Genomic DNA, 25,111 nt, shown 5'->3' on the forward strand with positions numbered 1-25,111 from the left:
AGTTGTGTGCACTCCTTGTTATATCGTTTTTTCATAATGTTTTTTTTTTTTCATGAGCACTACACATTTTTTTGTCTGTCTCAGCTCGAGCCATTGCGAGAAGCATGTTTTATTTTAGCAGCTCATGACAAGATTCACAAAACATTCTAATCACACTGGTGTGATTGTATGTGTGGAAGGCTTTGTGTTTTAAACATTTTTTTTACTCAGTGATTCCTCTGCATACCACTAGAAGGAAGACTGTGTACCATGACTCAAAAATTACAATTCTGGCACAACTTAGCATCATGTTGTTCCAAACTACTGACATGTTCATAAAGATACCAAAACAATATTTTAAAAGATACCAATTAATATTTTTTGTGTGTGTCTTAAGTGTTATAAAGCTATTAATGTCCACAAAAAAAACTAAACTAATGACTTGTAATTTTTTTGTCTCTTGAGAGTCAGTTCAGGGTATGCATTAACAAGAGCACTTTGTGCTGATCTATAATCCAGATGCCCACATGCTGCTTCCTTTGTTTAAGACAAAGTGTGAGCGCATCTGGGGTATACCTCAGCTGCTCGACACACATACAGAGCACAGTGAAGAGAAGAAGCGGTTGAATGGACTCTATGCACGAACTCTGAGTTCCTCATTGGCCTGAAACCCGTCATGCTGATCTCTCCTGTCAGTTCATCAAGTCATTATTTTTGTTTTTTTGTGCGCACAGAAGAATTCCCATCATGATTGAACCACTAGACTGTTTTAAGGATGAGAATGTTCTTATTTGTTAAATGTTTATTAATTGAAAACTAAATCAATTTTCGCTCTTAGATTAGGCTTGATGTGGTATGACAATTAATTTAAATGCAGCAACTTCACAATAAAGCTAACAGCTAAAGTTTTGTGTTCATCACATTTTGTTTTTCTTACTTTTTTATAGGTTACTCCTCGGAAGAAATTTAAATGCCCGGAGTGCACAGCAATTGATGGGTTGTCCTTGGACCAGACACACATGGTGGAGAGGTACAGTATAACATACAGTATATTTGGATTTCCTTTTGTTGGCATATGAAATACATTGTGGGTTTTTTTCAGCATTGGCTTATTGTAGCGCAGGAGATACGTTACTGTGCTCTTAGATCAAAACTTTCAAATTCACTGGACCTTAAGAATTGTTCCTTCTCAAACAACTGTGACTTTCCTCTCTGTCAGGCATTGACCACATATCATTAATTCATTCTGTTTCAGTTCAAGTTTGAACCAGGCTAAGTATTGGAAAGGCTTGAATTGATTCTCCTTGAAAATCACAACCGTTTCCTCATCCGCTGAAGCATAATCAGTCTTGATGATTGGTTTCATTCTTCCACTCTGTTTTTGAGCCTGCGAGAGAATGTTTGACCTTGAAGTGAATATGGAGTGGTAGCAGCCAATCAGAGGCTCCTCTGACTCCTGAACCTCTCCAAGGGTCACACTTGTTTAGATTGATGAAGGGTTTCCTGCCTCTGGTTATGCTTCTCTCAATACGTTTCCTGTCATAAGTAGAGAGTCTTGGGAATGCGATGTATTTTAAAAACAAAAAACGGTTTGTTTTACACTCTGTGGGTACAATTGAAGGCAAAGTTATTAGCCCTCCTGTGAAATTTTTTAATTTCCCAGATAATGTTTAAGAGAGCAAGAATTTTTAAAAGTGTTTTTCTTTTGGATAAATTCTTATTTCTGTTGGTTATAAATAAAGCAATTTTTAATTTTATTTTAAAAATATGTCATTTTTAGGGTGTTATATTTATTGGCTGCAATCCGAATCACTGTTGTCCAGTAAATTGCCCTATTAACATAGTTAAGCATTAAAATAGCGTTTAAGCTGAATGCTAGTGTCTTGTAAAATATCATTAGGGTGTCTGCGGAGTCTTAAATTCTTAAATTTCAAAATCGAAATTTTAGGCCTTAAAGTCTTAAATTCAGTGAAATTGTGTCTTGTAGGTCTTAAATCATTTTTAAACAAGTTTTAATTTTCTTATGCCCATGTAAAACTACCCATTCGGGCAAACTAGGCCTGTCATGGTAGTCGATATATTGACTTGAGCAATATATGAAGATGAGTGTGGTTAATTTTGGAGGCGTGATATATATTGTACATTTTATATTAAGAAATTTAAGATGATGATGAGGTTGCATAATATAAAAAGTTATGTTTTTTTTTTTTTTTTTTTTTTGTCAAACACACTGCATCTGCTTTCTGTGGAAGGCGGGGCTTATGCAGCATCTCCTCCACGCACGCTGCGTACACACACACAGACAGAGAGAAAGAGCGGATAGTGGAGGTGAAGAAGGCAAGACGCGAACCCACTGATTCATTTTTAGGAACCACAGTCAGTTAGGATAAACAAGTCGCGATGTACTTGGTTTCAAAGCCACAGTCTTCAGCTCTGGTGTGGGAACAATTTGGCTTTAAGTTGAATGAAAAAAGGAGATCCCGTTAATGTGAGCGAGCTGAAATGTTGAATTTGTTTCAGAACAGTGGCAATGAAAAAGGGCAACACAGCTAATCTTAAATCACACCAAAAACATAAACACCTCAACCATTTTTTAACATGGGAAAGAAAACTTTAGTTGGTACTGGAGAGTGGTCTTCCAGACAGTTAACTATAATGGTTTTATTTACCTGCCAGTGCAAATATAGATGTGATAGCGCAAAACTGCACACACTTATAGACAGGCACCATTATTTAGCTAAAGAGATGCAGCCATTAAACACATCACACTATTATGTTGTAAAAATTTATTTTTTATTTTTTATTAGTGATATAAGTTATAAAGTGCCAATAATTTTGTTTATCGCAATTAATTTGGGTGCAATATATCACCCATCAAAAAATAGATGTCGTGACAGCTACTGTATAGGACCAACACATCCAATCACCAACAGTTCATCAAAACAAAACTTTTAACAAAACTCTTTTTATATCTCTAATTACCAATACGGTTCAATTATGGTCCTTACAATAATATTTGCTAAAAAAATTCTCAGTGTATTTATAGTCTATATATGGTGAGGATGCTGACCTGGACAGACTGTTGTTCTTACATGTAGTTTATTATGGTTTTTAAAGTGTAGTTTTTTTTTAAAAGAAGTTGAAAACTAGAGTTTACTTGTTTTGACAATACATTTAAGACATGTGGCTAAGAAATAAACCACAACAGTTTTGCACATTTCTGTAGTTTTTTTTGCCCATCATAGAATCTATGTATTTACTTCTTTAAATTTATATTTGTTCAGTTTTTATATTCATTTCAGTAATAATATTGACTAATATGAAAATGTTCATATGATTTTTTTACAATACAGTTTGTAAAGTAAGAATATCTGTATTTTAGTAGATATATTATATAAGAGGCTTGCTTTGTTTACCAATTATTTGGATCTAATTGGATTTGCGTTGTAAACATTAACTAAAAGTTAAAAAGTTTTTTTTTTTTTTCATATATGAAGTTTTTATGTCTGCAGATTCTGCAAATGTCTGCAGATTCTGTCTGGCCCTAGAAATAACTTATTATGATATAGTATAACATAAAAAAAATCCTGTATAAGTTTGAAATTCCTTTTATTATGGTCTTAAAAAGGTCTTAAAAAGTCTTAAATTTGACTGTGAACTGCTTATGAACTGGCATCATGGCAAAGACAAAATAAATTAGTTATTAAAACAATTATGTTTAAAAATGTGTCAAAGTCTGTACGCCATTAAACGGCGCTTGGGGAAATATTTTTTAAATAACTAAAAGGAAAATTTTGCTTTCAACTGTGTCTCAGGATTCAGGCGACTGTATAGAAGTCTCGTTATCAATTCTTTTTTTCAACAGAAGGCAAATTTCCCGACATCAGCAGGATTATCCACATTGCCCTATTCCTCAGCCTCTTTCTTTTTTCCTTCCAGGTCTGAGTGCATAAACAAGTTCGCCTCTGTGTTCGGCACCATGCCTCTGAAGGTTGTCGAGCACCGTGCTGATCCTGTACTCTACAAAGACGACTTCCCAGAGAAACTCAAAAGTTTCCCCAACATTGGCAGTCTGTGACACTACCACAGCGACTCTTTCCCACCACTTATTTTTTTTCTCTCAGACAGGCTACGGGCACTCCGGGATTTCTCTTTATGTTCCTTATCTGACCTAATGACTCTGGAGGAGTGTTGTTCCACTGTTTTGTGATGGGAACTCACACACTGTATAACTTATTATGTTTTCACTCTTGAGGACAGTTGCTGAAACAACAGTTGCGACGCATCAAAGCAGTGGATGATTTCTATGAGGACTGGTCACAAGCCGAAACCTTCCTTGTGGCTGACGCCTGTGTATCTGTGTGAGAAAAGTGAACACTCTGAGGTGTATCACAATCCACTGGTAAACAGTGGAGACTATGTATTAATGTAATTTTACATTTAACTTTTTTATTTTAAAGATATGCATCATGCTGAACAAATTGTAGCATAACTTGAACTGAATATCTGGGATGTCGGAATTAGTTTGTACATGAGATATTGTTTTGCACAGTCACTGATTTTAATATTACACTTTGAGTGCTATCAGTTTGACATTTCATTTTATATTCAGTTGCTGACTTTTTGAATGTTGCTGGAGAAAAGAAAAAGTATTTTATATAAATGTTCGCTATTATGTCTTTCCTTTGTTAAAGCATATTTGCGTATTAATAGATATTAAAATACACTATTTGCAGAATTATATGCTGTACAGCTGATACGGTTATATACCGCAAGATTTCAAAGATTATTAGTCTCATTTCGGTTTCTCAGTTTCCTCCTTTGATTTGTTTTTTGTTTGTTTGTTTTTTTATAGTAAGATGTATTATATGTAATAAACAGTGAGTGTGTAACACTAAATTATTCTAAGTATGAATGTGTATATTGTTTAAATACTTTTTAAATTGACTTTTTAATACCTTTGCTTAGTTTGCAGCATCTCACAATGTGAGTATTGCATTTTTAAGACTATTACTAAGATTCTATTGCTTAAAAGTATCCTTAGTTTGGTTTCAACAAGTGACTCTTCTCCTGGGTGATACAAGCAATCATCCTTTTCTATAATCTAAAAAAGTAATAGAATTAAATATGCACACTGGAATTTGATTGGTGAGAGATATTATAAAGTTTTCATGTGTCTATGTCACTTCCGAGTGTTGAAGTTCTCATGCTCATCCCTAACTCGAAGGTATGTTGACTTAGCGTAGTTTGGATGAATTGTCTTCTTTTTTTCCCCAGCTGCCTCTGTTGTCTGGGCCCAGAAGCAGATGTCTGAGCTCTTTTGAGTGATTTAGGTTCGGGAGCCTGCGCGTCTGAGATAAATTCATTTCATCTCCATGGGGAGTGAACTTGTGAAGAGAAATCTATTTCTGTTCTGACTCTTCCTGCGTGAAGAGAGTGAAAATCTGGTAAGGAAGTTTCAGCAACATGTTAAGTATTGGAAATGTCACTGAATAACCAATCGCACACAGAGAGTCAGATTATCTGCAGCTTGTGTTTTATACAGACTAGGAGCTGTTATAGAAGTACAGCAATCAATAATACAGAATGTATAAGAAATGGAGCACTAATCTTTGAGCTGAACATGACATTTAGGTATTCTGTAAAGGCAAAATCAATCACGTTTTAGATTTTACCTTTTTATATAAAGCACAAGCTGCATTCAGTTTAATTTTTAATGGATTGCAAATTATAAAAATGTAGCTACTAAAATAATGCACAGGAATGTTTAGTATGATTAGTTTTTTTATTATTCATCTGGATTTAAACAAACAAAAATGAGCACACAGAAAATGTCATGAATGAAATTAAATGAAACATCTATAGTAGAATACCCAGCACCTGTATTTAGCTATTAACTTTAGATTTTTGTAACCCATTAACGGGAAATCCTAGTTAAAAGCACAATCTTTAGCCAATTGGAACTTTACGTTTTCAGTATATCTTTATTATAAGTTACATCAGACTCTGAGAACATTTTCTGTCATTTTTAAAGAAATGTTGCTGCTTTTTTATTGTCTTTGGAGCAAGTAAAACAAATAATACAGTTTGTTTTACAGAGGTTAAACAAATCTGAAAAAAGCAAACTCGCAACATTTACCAGCCCTCTGTACTTTACCAACATGTTCTCAGAGTTCTTGATAGCCAAATGAGTGCATACATTTTATAGTGATATTCCACTCAAATCCGATGTTCTCAAAGCAATTCAAACAATAAAATTGTAAGTGCAATAACTTACGGTTGTAAATCACACAATATATATATATATAGAACATAAACAAGCTTGAAAGTAAATAATTATTTAAAACGATTCAAAAGCCGTATGTTTAGCTTAAAGCCATCACAACTATTTTAGGTTCATTTACATACCCACAAATCCAAAACCTATCGCATTTTAACCCCAGACCCACAACAAAAGCAACAAAATACAACAAAAGCAAGAACCCTCAGTCACACATAAAATAATATATTTCTAATAAGGATATTTTTTACAAAAGAACGGCTCCAAGAGTTTTTTTTTTTATGCAAGAAAGGAATCCAAAGAAAACCGTACACATGCAACCACACGCAAAACAAAGCATTATATTATTGTAGTACTTGGATATGCCTTCTTCAGTAGTATACGTTTTGAGAGATGGAACAGAAACGCAAGCATCTCTGTAACTCGTAGGCATCTTCAAGGTACCGTTTTGGCAAATGCCATATTTTTATGGTACTTTACAATCCTGAACTATTCAATGACTATTTTACATTTATTTACCTTTGAACAAAATACATGAGATTTAAAAGCAAATGTGATGACTTGGGTGATATGCAGATTAGCTCATTTAATGGTATGTAAATGTGCTGGTTCTACACAAACTAATAATAGTGTTGACCTAAAATTCGCTGATGCCCCTGATGGCTCCACTATAGTTATAGATAGGCAAACAGAGAGTCCAGGCTGCTCTGTTCTGTCACAGAATCCCTCTCCACAGATGTCTCAGTGTTAATTAAAAAGACTGCCAGAGAGCACGAGTGTGCAGTGACTCGGAGTCGCTGAGGACTGATGCTTTGGCTGGGTCGTCGCTGTTCAGCAAGGGGCTTTGAAAGAAGAGCCATGACAGCTGAAGGGAAGCATGAGCAAGGCATGTTTGTTTTGCATTTACTTCACACACAGCTGTGTGGATTGTCCTTTCCCAGAACACCGGAACACTTTAGTCGCTTCACCCTCTCACTAACCTCTTAAAGACCAAATCTATGCACTGGCAGAACTTCTCATGGTGGTCAATGAGGGCTGAAGGTTGAACTGTCACTCTGGTGGATGTGAATCTGCTGGTCGGGCCTACTTTAGTAACAATTGGTAGTTTTAAGGCTTAAGGAATGGTAAGTTTACCGTAAGAGTTACATGTTTACCATTTTAGGCACAGGTGTCAAATGCAGTTTTCGGGGAGCTGCCGCTCTGCACAGTTTAGATTCAACCCTAATTAAAGACTTCTAATCAAACTGAGTCCTTTAGGCTTGTTTGAAACCTACAGGTAAGTGTGTTGGAGTAGTGTTGGAACTTGACACCTGTGATTTAAGGAATGGTAAGTTTATTGCCATCCTCACCAATGCACATTAAGGTCCATTTTGACCACTATTTTTAATGCTTTAGCTTTTTCAACTAGGATGGATTGGATTCTGATGTCAGTATTTATTCAGTGTATCAGCTGGAGATAATTTGAAAGTGATGCCTTTGTTTCTATTTTTAAAATTAGATTGATTTGTATTATCATTGTAGATCCTTGGTCTGAAAGAGCATAAGAGCATAAGAGCATTAATGGAAATCCCATTAACATTATCGCAGATTTTTTTTTTTTCAGGAAGTGCATTTTGTGAGTTGAGGGATGAGATTCTCAGTCATGTGATTCAGTGAAGACTTCTGCAAAAATAATGAAGCATGGCTCAAACTTCAGGTAGCCTCTATACTTTGGATATCGTATAACCTCACCATTAAGTGTAAGACTCTAACGTGTTTCAATTAGTCCATTATGTATTTACAATATGTAATAGAATTCCAGTTTTCTGTCATTCTTAAAACAAACTCGATATGAAACATGATTCCATGTTGTGACCCCCCTAATCCAGGTAAGTCACTGCTCTGGTATTATAATAAAAAAGTTGTGTGTATATGTACATATCTCCGGGGATCCAGATACATTGCATAGCAGAAGGAAGGAAAGGAAATGTGGTTCTCATTTACAAATTAGAAATGGCTTCTCCAAGGGGCAGAACGTATCAAATTCGGCTGCAGATTTCAAACAGCTTTGTTTTACCTGATTTGAATCTGACTCTGGTAAAATCAGAAAGCTTGTACTACCTTGAAATGGGGCTTTCTATTTCTGTCACCTTAGTGGATGGCAAAGTCAGTGATTACATGCCAGAGCTCAGTATTGCTTCCAATCAGAATGGTGGTGGATGAGGCACAGATCGGCAAGTTGATAGTTATATTTAAGATGGCAAAATGAGAAGTACTGCCAATAAATGAATGAATCATGGCTCAAATTTCAGGCAGCCCCAACACTGTACATTTTACACACCCTGGACGTAGAGATTGGGGCCAGGGTAGCTACAGAACAAACAATTGCTGAAAAGATGCAAAGATATTGCAATCTAAACAAATTCCTCAACTCGTTTTGAATCCTTTACACATTGTAGATTGTAGTTTATTGTGATGTTTGACTTTCAAATTAACAGCTGCTATGATGGATCTGTATCTTGCCAAAAGGCTTTAGAGCAACTCTTTCTTGCAGTAAAATTGAAAGAGAAATTATAAGTGATGGATTGCGTTCTCGACCGAAAATCCCACTCTTAATCTTTTGGTCATTAATTATGTAATTTTCTGTTTGTACTGTGTTAAGGCACTTGGTAGACTGCTTGTACCACGGATACAATACGTTAAGGAACCAGGAAGCCTTCTTTAGATGTCTAGTTAGCTGTTTGGAAATAGGCTACAATGAGATTGTGAGAAACTCTGTATTGTGAATCTTGTTGAATTGGCATGTATGGAAAAAGGAATCTGTGACAGAACAAGAATTAACAAGTTTTGATATTGCTGAGCCCAAAGCCAGATGCTCTTAGATAAATTCATGTGTGTTTACAAATGGGACACTGGTGGCGGATAAGTGCAGTGTGTTTTTTTTTTCATACTTGTGTAATTCTTTTATGCATTCAAATGTCAAGTTTCTGTCTTCTTTCTTGTATTTCTTTCTTGTTTTAAAGCCAGAACATTCTCCGTTTTATGATCTCTGATTTACCCTTGTCTCTCTAGATTTCAGATCGAAATAAATCTCATGGTTTTTTCTATTACCCTTCATTGTCTTTATCAATCCACACACTCCTCGTTCGCAGGTCATGCGTTGGTGGCTAACTGATGTTCACATTTGCTCCTCCTCTTATTTGTTGAGGGACTTCAGAGATAACGTCCTGATGTTGGGGGAGTCATGTAGCCCAAGAGATGGCTGCACTGTGTTCTTTAGCTTTCATTCGCAGTGCTGCAATGCTGGAGGATTTCCGATCGGGGTCCATGTTTAAGTCGTACCCATTAATGCCAGTGCCCATGCCTGGACTCCCAAACAAGCTGCCCATATGTGTCTGTCCCATGTGGCTTCCAGGACTGGGCACACCCAAGAAGTCAGACACTCCGCTAGCAGCATGTGGATGAGGTGGCATACAGGAAGTGACCGAGTCACATGGTACGACGCAGCCAGGCACTGGAGACGCTGCACTGCTGCCGCCTATCCAAGAAGGGTTCTGAATCTGCAACAAAGGCCAATGCAGAAGGTTAAGGTACAGTGTGTTTATGTTCTGCAATTTCAGCAACAATAACATGAAAGTAACTTATGTTCATGAGAGCATTTATCAAATCCGACTTGGCTTGTTTTGAAATATTGCATTGGCGAAGGTGCAGAATCCTCAGTGGTACTCGACCTGGAGATTTATCAGGAGCTGTGAGGCATTCATCTGGTCCCGTACTGAGTGGGAGCTGCCTGCCTTGTGCAGAGGAGGAATGCCTCTGTCTCTGTACGCTCCTTCAACACCCAGAGTAACCTCCTCTGCTGAGCGGAGAGTGAATTGATAGGCCTGTGTTCTGCTCTGGGCCTGGGGAGGTGGGGGTCTGAGGGAGGGCTGTGGAGGGAGATGAAAGCCCTCTCAGGGAGATGCCCCAGATGTGAGCAAAGCAGCATTCCACAGCTGCAGGCGCGCTCCCCAAAGAGCCACCCCTGCCCTTCGACCCGGCCACATATTCATAATAAATCCAGGAGATTCTTTGGCTCTCCTGTGAAGGCGTGTCGTCTTCGGCCACAGCCCTCGTCTGACCTGACCTCCATATTGTGCTTCTTTAGGTCCCGAAATTGTCAGTGATACTCTAATCTATTTGTCGATTGTTAGAAATTCTCAAATAATAGGAAACTCAGACGACTCAAATGTTGTCAGAACTGATAGCATGTTTACCCTCTAGATGACCTGAGTTCAAGTCCCAAAAATGCCCCAAATATTTCTTTATAAAACAGAATGGCTCAAATTTTGATCCCCCATGTTCATGTTTGAAATGGTAAATAGTTCTTTAGTACTATCTAAAAAAAATTCTAGCCTCCAGTGTTTATGATCAGTTATTTCACTTGGCATTTCAAGAGTTCACACATAGATATTTCTTGACACTATTAGCAGGTTTGGCATGCTGTCATGGGAAAGAACCCTGAGCTCGGAGATAATTGAGCCCATGCCTCCGGCCTGGTCAATAAGCATATAAGGGTGACCAAGATCAGATAGGTCTCTAGAGCTCCCCCTGGTAAAGGGAGGAAACAGGGGAGATGGGGTGGAAGGGGGGATTCTTCCAAAACGAAGAAAAGTTGGTAGGGTGAAATCGGTCTATTTATTGTAGGCTTGAATCAATCTGATTGGATTATTGCTGATTACAGATGAGAGGCCAGCCGTGATCAATCATATCACATGCTCTTCTCAAATTTTTTTTTTGTAAAAATTAACTTAAAAGAACATATTCTTTGCCATTAAATGGAATGGAATGGATTGTGTGTATTTATATAGCGCATTTATTGTGTATGGCTAAACACCCAAAGCGCTTTACAATCATTAAGGGGGGTCTCTCAACACCAGCACTGGATGATGCGACAGCCGCCACAGGACAACAGCGCCAGTGCGCTCACCACACACCAGCTATATCGATGGATGGGAATGATTCGGAGGCCATGATGGGTACAGGCAGATGGAGAAAATTTAGCCAGGACACGGATTACACCCCAACTCTTTTGAGAAGTGCAATGGGATTTTTAATGAGAGTCACAGAGAATCAGGACCTCGTTTTAACATCTCATCCAAAAGACCAATCTACACACTGAAGCCTGAGAATAATGAATTAAAAATTTCAGATGGCACTTAAAGGTTTTAAGATTCATTAAGGTAGACTGTGTTTTTTATAAAGCCAATGAAAATCAGTTACAAAACCTATTTTTTTACATGTGTAATTATAAAATAGAGATTTTCTACACTGAAATCCACTACTTCAGTGGTGCTGGAATATTAAACAATTATTGGAACTATTTAATATGTACCAATTTCTCTTACATTTATTTTTTATTATTATTACTTTTTTTTTTTTACAATTTGCAACTTTTATCAGCATTAATTGTTCTTAATATTCATCACTGATATTTCTTTGACTTTCAGTGCCATTGCTAAAGTGAAGACAGCACTATACCTGAGCGTAGTTCTCAGGCCGAGTGAGAAGTGGAAGTTCATAGGCTGTGGAGAAATGTGTCCGGACCTGTTGCATCTGTCCGAAACGCTCTCTCTTCCGCCACTTGGCTCTGCGGTTTTGGAACCACACCTGCAAGTAAGACATTAACTCTTAATCATGAGGCTATCGCATTAGCAAATGATTAAATGACTTCATGCTAGAAGGCCACTTGTGGCATTACATCATAGACAGGAAATGTTTTCTTAGTGAAGATTTATTGATGGAGTAATAAACATCCAATATCAGCATCATATTTTTACTTTGTATGTGATCACATTGTCTAGCTCATTTGGTATCATGTTGCAAATTTTTTGGGGTGAGAGAGTCTGTCCCTTCAGTTGTAAGTCTAGAGCTCATGTAGGAAGCCCCTAGTCTGTATTATTTTTCAGCATCTTTTCCTGGAAACTGTTCAGTGAGACCTGGCCGTTGTTTGATGTTGTGGGAGCTGACAGATTGTGATGGCCTCCTCTGAGTTTCTTTTCTATCAGAGCCATCAGCAGCAGCAGGGGGCAGGGAGGGGAAAGCAGGAACCCGCCGGGGCCAGAGGCCTCAGAGAACCATGTCACTCCTCTTCCACCACCATTACAGACTCTCTTTGATGAATTAGGAGATTTTTAGTGAAAATGAAAATTCATTTGCTCACTCTGATGTCATTCTCGACCGGGGTGTGTTTCCCAAAACCATCTTTAGCCAAATAAGGATGTCATTACAAGCATAGTTTGTTGATTTGGCATTACCCAAATCCATTGTTCCAACGAACATTCGCAAACTGATTCGCAAACTTGTATGCTTGCAACTATACCTCTGGAGCTGTAGTTAGAAACATAGTTCCTGGCGGTGTTCTATTCCCAGTTGTCCCCCCTATGTCCTGTTCGTTTAGAACATTCTAACATTCAAACCTGGAATTATTAAAAATAAAAAAGACATTAAAGTAATCTCTTTTAGGTGTAACTTGCTTTCAAAGTATTTTTACAGTTCAGTTTAAGTGATCTTCATGTTTACAACTGCGCTCCCTTTGCAGTGCACTTTAAAAACATTGATGTAATTTTGAACACAATTGTGGCTTATGATTATTGATATTATTGATATATCATACCATTTCATGATATTAAAGTAGGATTTTCTTAATAAATAGCCTCATTATTCATTATTCAGTTGCAGCTCATCCAGAACGCTGCAGCCAGAATTCTGACCAGAACCAGAAAATCAGAGCACATCACAGCTGTCCTCAAGTCTCTACACTGGCTCCCAGTTACATTCAGAATAGATTTTAAAGTATTATTACTGGTCTATAAATCACTAAATGGCCTAGGACCTCAGTACATTACAGATATGCTCACTGAATTCAAACCCAACAGACCACTCAGATCTTTCGGATCATACAAACTAGAAGTTCCAAGAGTTCAGTCAAAGCAGGGTGAATCAGCTTTCAGCCACTATGCCCCCCGCTGCTGGAGTCAGCTTCCAGAAATGATCAGATGTGCTCCAACATTAGGCACATTCAAATCAAGACTAAAAACACATCTGTTTAGCTGTGCCTTTACTGAATGAGCACTGTGCTGCGTCCGAAAGATTGCACTATCATGTTTTTCTCTTCTTCTTCATTCTTTTATATCACATTTTACCTGTTTTTATGTTTTTTAATCAGTTTTATTATTTGTTTTTATTTATTATTTTTACTTGTTTCTTTTATTCTTGGTTATGTAAAGCACTTTGAATTGCCACTGTGTACGAAATGTGCTATATAAATAAACTTGCCTTGCCTTATTTATATGATATTAGAATGTGTTAGCTTTTATAAGTGATTTTATGTTTAAGAATAGAATATGTACTGTTCTCAATAATATTTGTGCCATTTATATATTTCAATTCATACAAAAAACAAGTGCATGTTTTTACCAAAACAAATATGGTAAAAATGTAAAAAAATATAATTTGCACAACGAAATTATGGGGTTCTTCTATAAAGAAGAACAGAGAAACTACGGATTTTGGGAAAAACTCGTCACTACATTGTTCTTTTCCCAAATGATGCATCGTACAATGATAGTTCAGCTACGAGTTTTGTCGTTGTTTGGGAAACGCACCCCTGTATGATTTTCTGTTTTGGTGCTGAACTCATATGAATACATATTAATAATGCAATGAAAGGCACTGGGTTGCAATGTTGATTTGGTCCGCAAAAAGAGTTTGAACATCTTTCAAAATTTTTGAGAGGGGTCTGGTGCAGTGCAATCTGAGCTGCATCCAATGCTTTTTAATGCGCTCACCTAACCCCGCCCCTAACCCTATCCGTCACAGTGACATTACTTACTCCACTGCTTGCATTGTGTCTGACATTGCATCGCTGAGTAATGCCATCTCAGCTTGCATCATAAAGGCTGCATCCAGATACTATTAAAATATTTCAAACTCACAAGTTTAAATGACATGAGAATAAATATTATATTACATAATTATTTTTTTTGGATGACCTATCCCTTTAATAAATAGTCTGAATTGGATTGTATCTGCATTTGCATTTTTTCTATTTTCTGGTTTTTCATAGTAAAACAATGCATTGTTTCCCTGAATAGATGGCTGTTATTTAAAGACCTGAGAATTAGAGAACAAATTACACAAAGTGATTTCTCATGGCTTGCAGTCTGAAGAGTTGCCAAAATTCCATTCTTTTAATCCTGGCTCTTCTCTGTTTAGAACTATCTGTTTATTGATTTGTGGAGTGGAAAGTTCTTTTTTTTTTTCTAGTGGAGACTTTCTTTTGTCTTGCAATCTCAATTCGTCACGGAGCTTGAACTTGCATCTTGGGATGGCTCTTTGGTCAATCAGTTTGTGGCTTTTGCATTCATTGCCAGCAAGACGTCAGCCTATCTCTCAGTGTAACCTGATAACACCTCAGCTCTGCTCGCACATAATGCACCGGTGGACATCAACATCCTTTTGGCTCCACATCATATGTTTGTAGAGCTTAACTAACTGCCTGGAGTAAAAAAGGGAACATTTGCTTTCTGAATTGCGCTTTTTTCCCAGTGATTATTACTCTTGGTGGCTTTCCACTAGCATCCCTGTGTAATGAAGCAATGATGTTGATACAGATGCCGTCTATTTAATATGCATTGAATGCTCTAGGATTTTTTTATTGCTGTTTTTATATCTACCTTTTTCTCAGACTGTCTTCCTCTCATAAATCTATGCGTGGAAGATGAGAGAATGAGAATAAAGTTCAAAATGGAGTTTGTTTTCATTTTGTGTTTAATTTCCTGACTCTTAAGCCCCTGGATTTTCATATCTGACTCTCCAACCCGGTAGACTCTTGTAGACGAGTGGGGGAAATTCTCTTGCTACTTTCTGATGATCCAATGCTGAGTTGTGTTGTGTATGCATGAACCAAATGTTCACTTTTGAACCTGATTGACGAGAAAAGAGACAAAAGAGGCTCACTTTATGGTATCTAAATCCTGTTTTTTTCCTTTTATTGGTTTCTTCTGATTCATCACAAGACTGCCAGTATTAACAAGTTGACTAATTTTAAGCAGCACCTGTATGAAACATATTAGAAAAGTTATTTTTAAATCTTTTGAATGTTGTTCATGCACACAAGTAACACCGTAATTGGTAAAGATGTTGACAGCTAAAACAGCTTGGAGGCTTATTATGGAGCTTTATTTATGTTCCAGCACCAGGGGAGAGAGAACAGAAACACTGAGCTAAACCTGGTGGAAAAAAAGGGGAAAAAGAAACTTTGAAGTCCAGAGTAGCTTTGAGGATTGATGGTCTGCCTCTGCTGTCACTCAATCTCACCTCTTCTACTTCAAAATCATTTAGCGTTTTTCTTTTCTTCTGGATACATTTATGTTTTTACGTAATTAAAGAGTCAGTTGTTTTATGCTTTTGTGGTGTCCTGATCATTGATAGTCTTTTTAAAAATGTTGGCATAACTTTATGATTTCAGATACTAATATAATATGTGGTAAACGTTCTATTCAGAGTCTGAAAAATAAGACGGATTACTACTTAAATAGGTGGCACAGTGGGTAGCACTGTCGCCTCACAGCAAGAAGGTTGCTGGTTTGAGCCTTGGCTGGGTCAGTTGGCATTTCTGTGTGGAGTTTGCATGCTCTCCCTGTGTTCGCATGGGTTTCCTCCAGGTGCTCCGGTTTTCCCCACAAGTCCAAAGACATGCGTTACAGGTGAATTGGGCAAGCTAAATTGTCCATAGTGTATGTTTTTGAATGAAAGTGTATGAGTGCTTTCCAGTGATGGGTTGCAGCTGGAAGGGCATCTGCTGCGTAAAACATATGCTGGATAAGTTGGAGATTCATTCCACTGTGGCAACCCCTAAACAATAAAGGGACTAAACCAAAAAGAAAATGAATGAATGAATGAACTACTTAATTAACTGCTAGTTAGTCTTAGTCATTAGACGATTTAACAAAGTCATTAGACGATCTTGATTGCTACTGCCCCGAGTTGTGTCCAAACCAAGGTTAGTACAGTTAACGAAAATAAAAAATAGAATTGAAAATCGTTTTTGTAAACTGAAAAAAAAAAACTAGAACTTACTGAAACTGTATTGTGTACACACAAAACTAACTGAAACTAACTAAAATTATAACTAAAATGTTCTTCGTTTTTGTCTGTGTAAATGTATTTATTACATAAGCCTACTGTAAGCCTTTTAGAAGTAAATCTATTTATTTCATGCTGCCAGGTGTTTGACTGGTACAGCACCTCAGAGTCTGTAATCCTGGTGCCATTGGCCAGATCAAGCCAGTTCCCCTCCTTAGAATTATCATGTTTCTAATCTAATTATTTAAATTTGAGGATGGGTAAATGGTAGTGGTAGATGGGTAGTGTTCTTGTGTCAAAAAAATGTAGCCTATCTTTAGTTGAGTTTTTCATTCATTCATTTTCTTTTAGGCTTAGTCCCTTTATTAATCCAGGGTCGCCACAGTGGTTAAGTTTTTATTATGCAATATTTATTCTGATGATTTTGAATCTTGCACCTTACAAACATCCTAATTTACTCAAAAACAACAAATAAAAACGGAAACTAAATTAATAGACCCTTTTCAAGTTTCCAGGTTTCTCAGTAGCATCATAGCTGGGTAAACTTAGAGCGCAATGAGTGGGAGAGTACTCTATTTGCTGAAATATTAAACGAAAAACTTCACAATGATGTTATCAAGACTTTCAGAAAAAAACGTGAGACTGATGACGGCACCCAGAGAGAATAATGTCAAATTTACTCTCACCCCCATAGACGCTGCATTTAAAACGACTTGCATAATCAGTAATTCGTTTTTTGTAATTTGTTGCAAATATTATACACTACATTCATTAATGCATATAAATGTTCATACATTTAAAAAAAAATCTAAATATTAAAAACTTTCAAGGGTTTAAGACTATGATGACTGTTAAACGTGTCATAACAGTCTCGTGAAAAGGGTCCATAAAAAACTAAGCTAATACTAAGCAGTTTAAAAAAAAAAATAGAAATGAATAAAAGCTAGTAAATCTACCTCTAAAAACGAATTAAAATGAACTTGTATGGTTTAAAAACAAAGTCAACACAAAATGAAAACTAAACCTAATGAAAAATCTAAAACTATTCTAACCTTGGTCCAAAAATAAATTTATTAAGATTATCAGATCATTTAAACGAACTAAAATTATGCTAAAATGAAACTGAAACTAACTAAACTTATAACAAAAATGTTCTTTGTTTTCATCTTTGTAAATGTATTTATTACATAAGCCTACTGTAAGCCTTTTAGAAGTAAATCTATTTATTTTGCGCTGCCAGGTGTTTAACTGGTACAGCACCTCAGTGTCTGTAATCCTGATGCCATTGGCCAGATCAAGCCAGTTCTCCTCCATGCAGCAAAGAGCTTGGAATTATTATGTGTCTACTGTAATTATTTGAGTTTGAGTCATTAAAACGAATAAAAACTAAATTAAAACTAAGCAATTTAACAAAAATAGAAACCAATGAAAACTACTAAATCTACCTCTTAAAACAAATTAAATCTTAAATCTTAAAAATTTGAAAACAAAAAGCCAAAACGAAATAAAAACCAAAACTAATGTAAAATCCAAAACTATTATAACCTTGGTTCCAACATAGATATTTTAAGATCAAATCATTTGACGAGTAGGAAAAAATTTCTAGACAGTGTAATTTACTTGCCTAAATAGTTAAGTCTGTTTGCAAATATATTGTTCTCATAGATTTCTTAATCTATCCTTGTTGTTATTTGGGCTTCTTTTACTTTATTAAGACAGGAGAGAAAAGAAGCTACTGGAAAAAGAAGGGGGTGGATTCAGCAAATTACTCAAGCCATACTTTAACTTCAATTGCCTGCACAAATGCATCACTCCACAATGTTGGAGCACATCCAACTAAGCTTTCTTTTTACCAAAACTGATAATTAATTTTCATTTTACATGCAATACATATTGCTATCTTTAGACTAGTTCATTGTGCTTCCACGCAAAGCAAAATTACAAAAACGTTTGACGGTGTTCATTATCATCAAAACCAGCCATTGTGGTTCTTTACCCATCATTCTAGAGTCGTGTACTTGGATGTAGGTCATAAGTAAACCCTCGCCATGTAAAGGAGCTTTAGGCCAGGTTTTCTCACCTACCCTTGAGAGCAGGGAGGGACACATTCTTTCCTGAGTGGGACATTAATGAAAGACAAACAGTGTAAATCCAGGGCTTCTAAGTAAAGCGCACATTTGGGGTCGGGTAAAGGGATCTCCCGGTCTGTCTGTCGGTGCAGGAATGCAGCAGTCGTGTTGGAGGGATTATATGCAAATGTAGGGGTGCCGGTCACAAAAAAGGTTCTGGTTTTCCAGACATAGCCTAAGTTTAAAACAGCTAGACTCTTGAGTAGAGGATTAAAAAAATAATAATAATTCTGCACATATTTAATCTGAAAGCTTTTTTTTTTACTTTTATGATCTGTTGTGATAAGTCTGACAGCTATTTTAACTTCAAATGAACTGAAATGTTCTGATGTTTATGCAATCTCACAGTTAGGCGGTGTGAAATGGAAGTTACTGAGACTTTTAGTTCGGTATGTTTTCGTGCATCTAACTGAAACTGAATCTTGAGTAGGGGAAGGGTGGGCTTAAGAATATTTTGGTTGAAGCTGCCAACTGATATCAACATAGAAGACCTGCTACTCCAAACACGGAAGCAATTGGTCAGACTTTGATGAAAGATTATCAAAACAAACATTTCTTGTAAATAAACTAGCTTGAATAGATTCATTGTTCACCTTTAGTCTAACAATGTGTGCTAGCAAAATAAACATTGCAAATTTTGATTTCACACAGACGTATTCAAAACATGGTATTGAAATGTCGAGCTTTTTACCTGTACTCTGGCTTCTGTCAGGTCAGTTCTCAGTGCGAGTTGTTCCCGGGCGTAGACATCAGGATAGTGTGTTTTCTGAAAGACCTTCTCCAGCTCCTCCAGCTGATAGCTTGTAAAGGTGGTACGGTTGCGTCTTTTCTTGCCCTTGTTGCTCTCTCCTTCGGTTTTGTCCAGTGGAGAGGCCAGTTCTGAGGTTGCCTGCTGCGGGCTCTTCACTCCTGAATCCTTTACGCTGAGGTAGCTGCCATCCATCCCTGCTGGATCACTGTTTTGGGGCAACTCGGAATCTGTCAACCCTGTGCTGTCTTTACCTGCAGACACAAGAAGAGGCAGAGATTGTCAATTACTTGAAAATGGAGGATTATGAAAATAATTGCACGTGGCACGGTGGTGCCTATCTCAAGCTACTTAAGCCAACATTTTATTTTTAGTATTAATTTATTGATTTTATTGCTTCTGATGATTTCTAAGCATCAAAGCAGTAAAGGTATAAGAAGTAAAGTGAGTTATGCCGTGGTTTAACTTTTAATTTGCCTCACCACCTCATTTGAGGAGAGGGAGAATGATGGGGAGGTGGTTAGAGTGAATATATTTGACAAAGATAGTCGTTTTTAATTGAATATAACCTTTTTGTTTGTAAATGAATCAGATTTTTAAAAAATGTAAATACTGTCACGCAACTGATAAAAAGGGCAATGCACAGGACATCAGCGAGCAAATCAGGGCAAATGCAGGTGGCAGCTTAGTGTATTCAGCATTGAACTCCATTGTGTCATTGATGGCATTGTTTATGACCAACCTTCGATTGGTCTCATGCAATTACATGTTCACAAAGCTTGAACTTTGCAATGCAGCAAACTGCGAAACTTGCAGCATGAGCTTGCGTTTCCAATTTGCCATATTTGCATGCTTATGAATGGAAGTCTAAGGGGCCGATCACACCGAAAGCGGTGCGTTTTTTAAATGTCGCTTGGCAACGACTAAATCAGCTGGGTATTGTTCGAGAGTGTTGCTGTTGAAAATTTTAATAACTAATAATATTGTAATATTCATAATTTGTCAACTCATACAGCCCTGGATAACCCAAAAAAGGCAACCTCAAGTCTCTGCTTCATCTTCGAAAATCTCCATTGTTGTCTTGACCACACAAACACTGCAGGCACCTCAACGGAAACTCCACCTCTGCTTTCCTTTGATTGGAGAATAAAAAAGAGGAGAGTGATGTATTGCGCTTCTTTCTCTCAGAGTTGACTTTTTTTTCAATTGAGAGCACACAGCCCGCAAGGGTAAAAACGCAAGGCCCAGCAGGCGGTAAAAACGTGAAGCGAGAAGGGCGCATAAGCAGCGCGCAAAACGCTCTCGGCCAGTAGTAAACCATTTAAAAGAGGCACCTCTCAACGCATAAACCGCATTCGGTGTGATCGGCCCCTAAAAGTGCAGTGTGAACGTGGCTTTATTGTTAAACAGTAAAAGTGGATTCTTGTACGATTAGAAAGGGTCTATTTCACTTATTTTCCTGAGCATTTTTTTAAATCATGATTTGCAACAAAATAATTTACAAGTGTGTAATTCAGTATAGCAATATTTTATGTACACAAAACAATTCAAGCACATTTACAGCAAAAATTATTCAAATTAATAAAATAGTATTTAATGAATGAGCCATTTATTTAGCATATACTGATGATGACATCTAGACTACCTTCAAACTATAAGGATTTACCAATCTATCAGCAAATAAATCTTTTTTAAAAATCTGCATAATCTCTTGACATGGTTTACAACAACTCTAGATTTTTTATTTTTAAATAGGTGTCTGTTGAAATGAATGAAATTGGAACATTTTCACCAATTATTTAAATAATTAAAAAATCTAAAATTCCAGTTTTAATATATTTTCACATTGATTTTTTGCAATTAAAATATGTAGTTAACTATATACAAAAAAATTACAGGATGTAAATAAAATATGCAATTACAATATACAATACACAATTCCTTCATCATTTATTGATCTAATGTTACTTTAATAACATACTATGTTTGTTCATAATACTTGAAGATTAGGTAACGATTAAAGATCAAGCATCTAAATTGCAAAACAAATAAAAGCTACATTAATAAATACTGTATAATTGTTATTTATTGTAAAGTAACCTTTTTTTCCCGATTACCCAGTAGTGGAAGAAGTACTGAAAAATCATAATCAAAAGTACCATTACTTACCCAAAAATGTAGTTCAAGTAGAGTAAAAGTATGTTTATAAAAAGTTGCCCTTTTAAAAGTACTCAAGAGTAGTGAGTATTACATCGTGAAAGGTTGAAATGTTTTCATGCAATTTGTGCTTGTTTGCGAAAACGTAAAATTCTGTAGTGCATTTAGCTCTTGTTTAATATTTGGTATTTCAGTCATCAGTAGGCATCCTTCCTCTTCTCATCATTGACAAGCAGTCTAAACCATCTCTGGGTCATTGCGTGCAAAGATTTGAGATATCTTCTTGGACAGTGTTAATGCTTATAAATGGTTTGCTGCATTTATAAAGTGTCCATGTCTTGAGGTTGCTCAATATGATGTGATTTATTTCTGTATGTGATTTAGATTAGACGGGAATCACAGGACTGATTTTTATACTCGGCCCTATAAACAATAAAAAATCAGTCGCGACTACAGGTTGAAGAAAAGTGGTGCAGTACCCAAACAGCAGTAAATATTTACTCAAGGGGAAAGTAAAAGAACACATTTATAAAACTACGTGAATTGCAGTTTCTGAGAAAAACTACTCATTTCATTTCATTTTCTTGTCGGCTTAGTCCCTTTATTTATCCAGGGTCGCCACAGCGGAATGAACCGCCAACTTATCCAGCAAGTTTTTTATGCAGCGGATGCCCTTCCAGCCGCCACCCATCTCTGGGAAACATCCACACACACTTTCACTCATACACTACGGACAATTTAGCCTACCCAATTCACCTGTACTGCATGGACTGTGGGGGAAACCTGAGCACCCGGAGGAAACCCACGCGAAAGCAGGGAGAACATGCAAACTCCACACAGAAAAAAAAACTACTCAATTGAAGTAATTTGAGTATTTGTAATTTGTTACTTTACACCACTGCAATTAACACAACCTTTCTGTGTGCTCTCTCCACTACTCCAAATTTAATTGTACTTCATAAAAATATGCTTTCTTCAATCATAATATTGAGATTATTCTTCACTCGGTCTGCACTGAGTTTACGGAGGGAGAAAGTCTGTAAGGCCTGGTGTCAGACATGCCGCAGTAACGACTGCCAGTCTCAGCTCATAAATCAGCTACTCATGTGAAACAGACACCGTGGCTGTAATTGCAGACTGATAGAAAATTACAGGTTTCCCGCCTAGGCACAGTCCGAGTGTTGCAGCCTTGCTTGATGAGCATGGCCTCAAACATATGCACAGTCTGTGGCAAGGGTGCAAAATGGAGCTTGGCTCGTAACAGGGCTGCACTTGCCCAGTGACAAGACTCTAGAGTGGTAATTTTCTGCGTCAAGCCACTGAAAACACACAGCGGCTCAGCTGTGAAACCCCAGTCAGCGTGCCGGTCATAAATTCAAGTCAGATCAATGAAAGTGAGGATTCCAGTACATTAGGTCATTCCTCCAGCTCCCTCTCGGTACTCATTACCTGTCTGTATGCTGTGGAAGAGCTACCAAGAACGACTTGCTCGCTCAAATCATAATGATGGCTGCACTGGCAAACTTTGGGCTGTTTAACCTTGTTCCACTCACTTGGCTTTAAGGAGGAATAGGGTGTAAAGCTGGATTAGGGTTCCCCTGGGGGCGTTCCAGTGGCGACCCTGTGCTTAATGTCTGTCTTTAGCTCAGTGCTCGGTGATGGAAAGTTATTTTAGGGGATGCAGTGTTGAGCTGTGTTCAATTTCTAATGTGAGACTTGATTAAAGCCTTCTCGGGTTTGAGCTTGCAGGCAGATGGGTAAATGCTACTGGAACACATGCTTTTTTCAGCACCACAGGGCTCCTTACAGAACCATGTTGGGTAATGTACAGGGGTGGAGGTGGTCCTGGATATGCTGTTAGCAATATGGGGGGAAAAACAAATTGCCAGCACTTTTAATAAGCCATTGCCCATAAAGTACTTTTTTTCATCTTTTCTAACTGGGTGCATATTAGTTTCTTACATTTTGTTTAGATCAGATCACATATAGAGGAGGGAGACACATTCCCATTTACACCTTAATCCATTCTTTAGTTCACTTTCCTGTGCCAATTATGATATTTTCAGTCTAATATTTGACTATTTACTACAAAACCTAATTTTGCATGGGTATATTTTTGGCTATTGTACTGTATGGGTTAAATTAATCAAGTAGTCTTTTATGACACAAATCATTAAAAGAATAAGTAAAGATCATGTTCCTTAAATTTCCCAATATTTGAGTGGTTATATGCATTGCTAACAACTTTTATACAACTATATAGGCAGTTTTCTTATTATCTTTATTTATTTATTTATTAACCCTAAGATTCCAGACTTTAAATTTGGCTGTATCACATCCAAATTTTGTCCTATTATACCAATACCTGTACCAATGGAAAGTTTATTAAACTTTCAAATAATGCATATGTCTCAATATCCAAAGATTTACACTGGTTATGACTGGTTTTGTGGTCCAGGGTCACATATTGTGTAATAAGGTTGTAAATTTACAGTTGAGCGTAAAAGGAGACAACAAAAAAACAATATAGAAACGAAACCTTTTTTCAACTCTGTTAAGTGCAAGCTGTTTGAAATGCTATGCGTTTGTGCTCAGTATCAGGACTGGTAACCCCAATAAATGACTTAATAAAAATAAACAACATGATTTTCAAAGCATACTCAAGATTTTAGCTATTGAGATGTCATGTTTAAATCGTGCCTGGCTAGAGCCCTACAACAGTATTGAGGTTTAAGAATTAGGTTGGTACACTTAAAAAAAGGCTGGATTCCACACAATCGTGTGTTGGAACAACATGGAGTTGATTGAACATAAAATGATTAAGTTGTCCCCCCAGAAAACTAAAGAATTGTCATGTCAGCACATTTTAAATATGTAGCTTGAACAAACAGCAAGTGCCATTTTTGAGTGTAGGTAAAGACTAGATGGTCTTTTGTGGCTTTTTGAACACATTCAACCACTTCCACTAGCATCTAGACTTTGAAAGCAATTTAAGTTGAAAGCTGGACAAGCTCAAAATTTCTCATAACTCATTTACACTTGTATTTAGTGTCATCCACTTTTGATTGGCCTTAAGGTTGACCTTGACCATAAAGTAGATCACCCAACCAAAAAATCCTGCCATCAACCATTTTTGCAAACCTGAATCATAGTTTGTTGCTTCAATTTATAAATGGAACTTTGTTTAGAATAACATTATTTAGTGACCTTTAAAAAAAAAAAAAAAAAAAAAATTGTATATATATAAATACAGTGTTCTTCACCATCTTTTTTAGCTAACTGTTCAATCACAGTGAACTATAGTCAGGTCAAATACCACACTGGCTATCTTAATATTCTTGTTACAAGTTGTTCAGTGACTTCAAGCACAGCTGTAGTAAAAATTGACGACCAAATAATATTTCTGTTCTCTAAATACGCAAGCCTAAACCAGATGACATCCTCTGATTACCACCAAGTTAATGACCGCAACTGCACAACTGAAATGTCCATTTACCTATTCCAGTTCTTTTGAGAACATGTTGGCACAACCAGCCTATCACTCCGCCATGTTCTACTCTTTTCACATGCCAATAACCACGTCAACTATGATCAAGACAACAGATTTTTGTGACTATGTGAATCATGTATGGTGTCTGTCTAGGGTAAAATCTTTATTTTAATATATGACATTCTCCATGAAATGGAAGCAGCTTTTTGACTTTTGGCTGA

At 36.9% G+C, this 25,111-nt stretch overlaps 2 protein-coding genes across 4 annotated transcripts in view; one reads left to right on the forward strand and one right to left on the reverse strand.

Annotated features, from left to right (window-relative positions):
• ext2 (exostosin glycosyltransferase 2) overlaps nt 1–5,164 on the forward strand; it is a 43,463-nt gene extending 38,299 nt beyond the window's left edge. For 2 of the 3 annotated variants that reach the window (XM_087259251.1, XM_087259250.1), the window contains exons 15-16: nt 927–1,009; nt 3,919–4,878. In XM_087259251.1, coding sequence (XP_087115377.1) covers nt 927–1,009; nt 3,919–4,057 — 222 coding nt within the window. In that variant the 3' untranslated portion in view covers nt 4,058–4,878. Of the gene's footprint in view, nt 1–926; nt 1,010–3,918 lie in introns of all 3 variants that reach the window. The other variant, NM_001008400.3, reaches the window with a different exon arrangement.
• A 1,094-nt stretch (nt 5,165–6,258) lies between these two features.
• Nucleotides 6,259–25,111, reverse strand: part of alx4a (ALX homeobox 4a) — a 31,001-nt gene continuing 12,148 nt past the window's right edge. The window contains exons 2-4 of the mRNA XM_087261154.1: nt 19,187–19,497; nt 11,759–11,887; nt 6,259–9,798 (exon numbers count right to left, since the gene is read on the reverse strand). Of these exons, the coding sequence (XP_087117280.1) occupies nt 9,481–9,798; nt 11,759–11,887; nt 19,187–19,497 (758 nt within the window). The 3' untranslated portion in view covers nt 6,259–9,480. The remainder of the gene's footprint in view (nt 9,799–11,758; nt 11,888–19,186; nt 19,498–25,111) is intronic.

This window comes from Danio rerio, chromosome 7, assembly GCF_052040795.2.
Source record: "Danio rerio strain M-AB ecotype USA chromosome 7, GRCz13ab, whole genome shotgun sequence".
NCBI classification, from domain to species: Eukaryota; Metazoa; Chordata; class Actinopteri; order Cypriniformes; family Danionidae; genus Danio; species Danio rerio.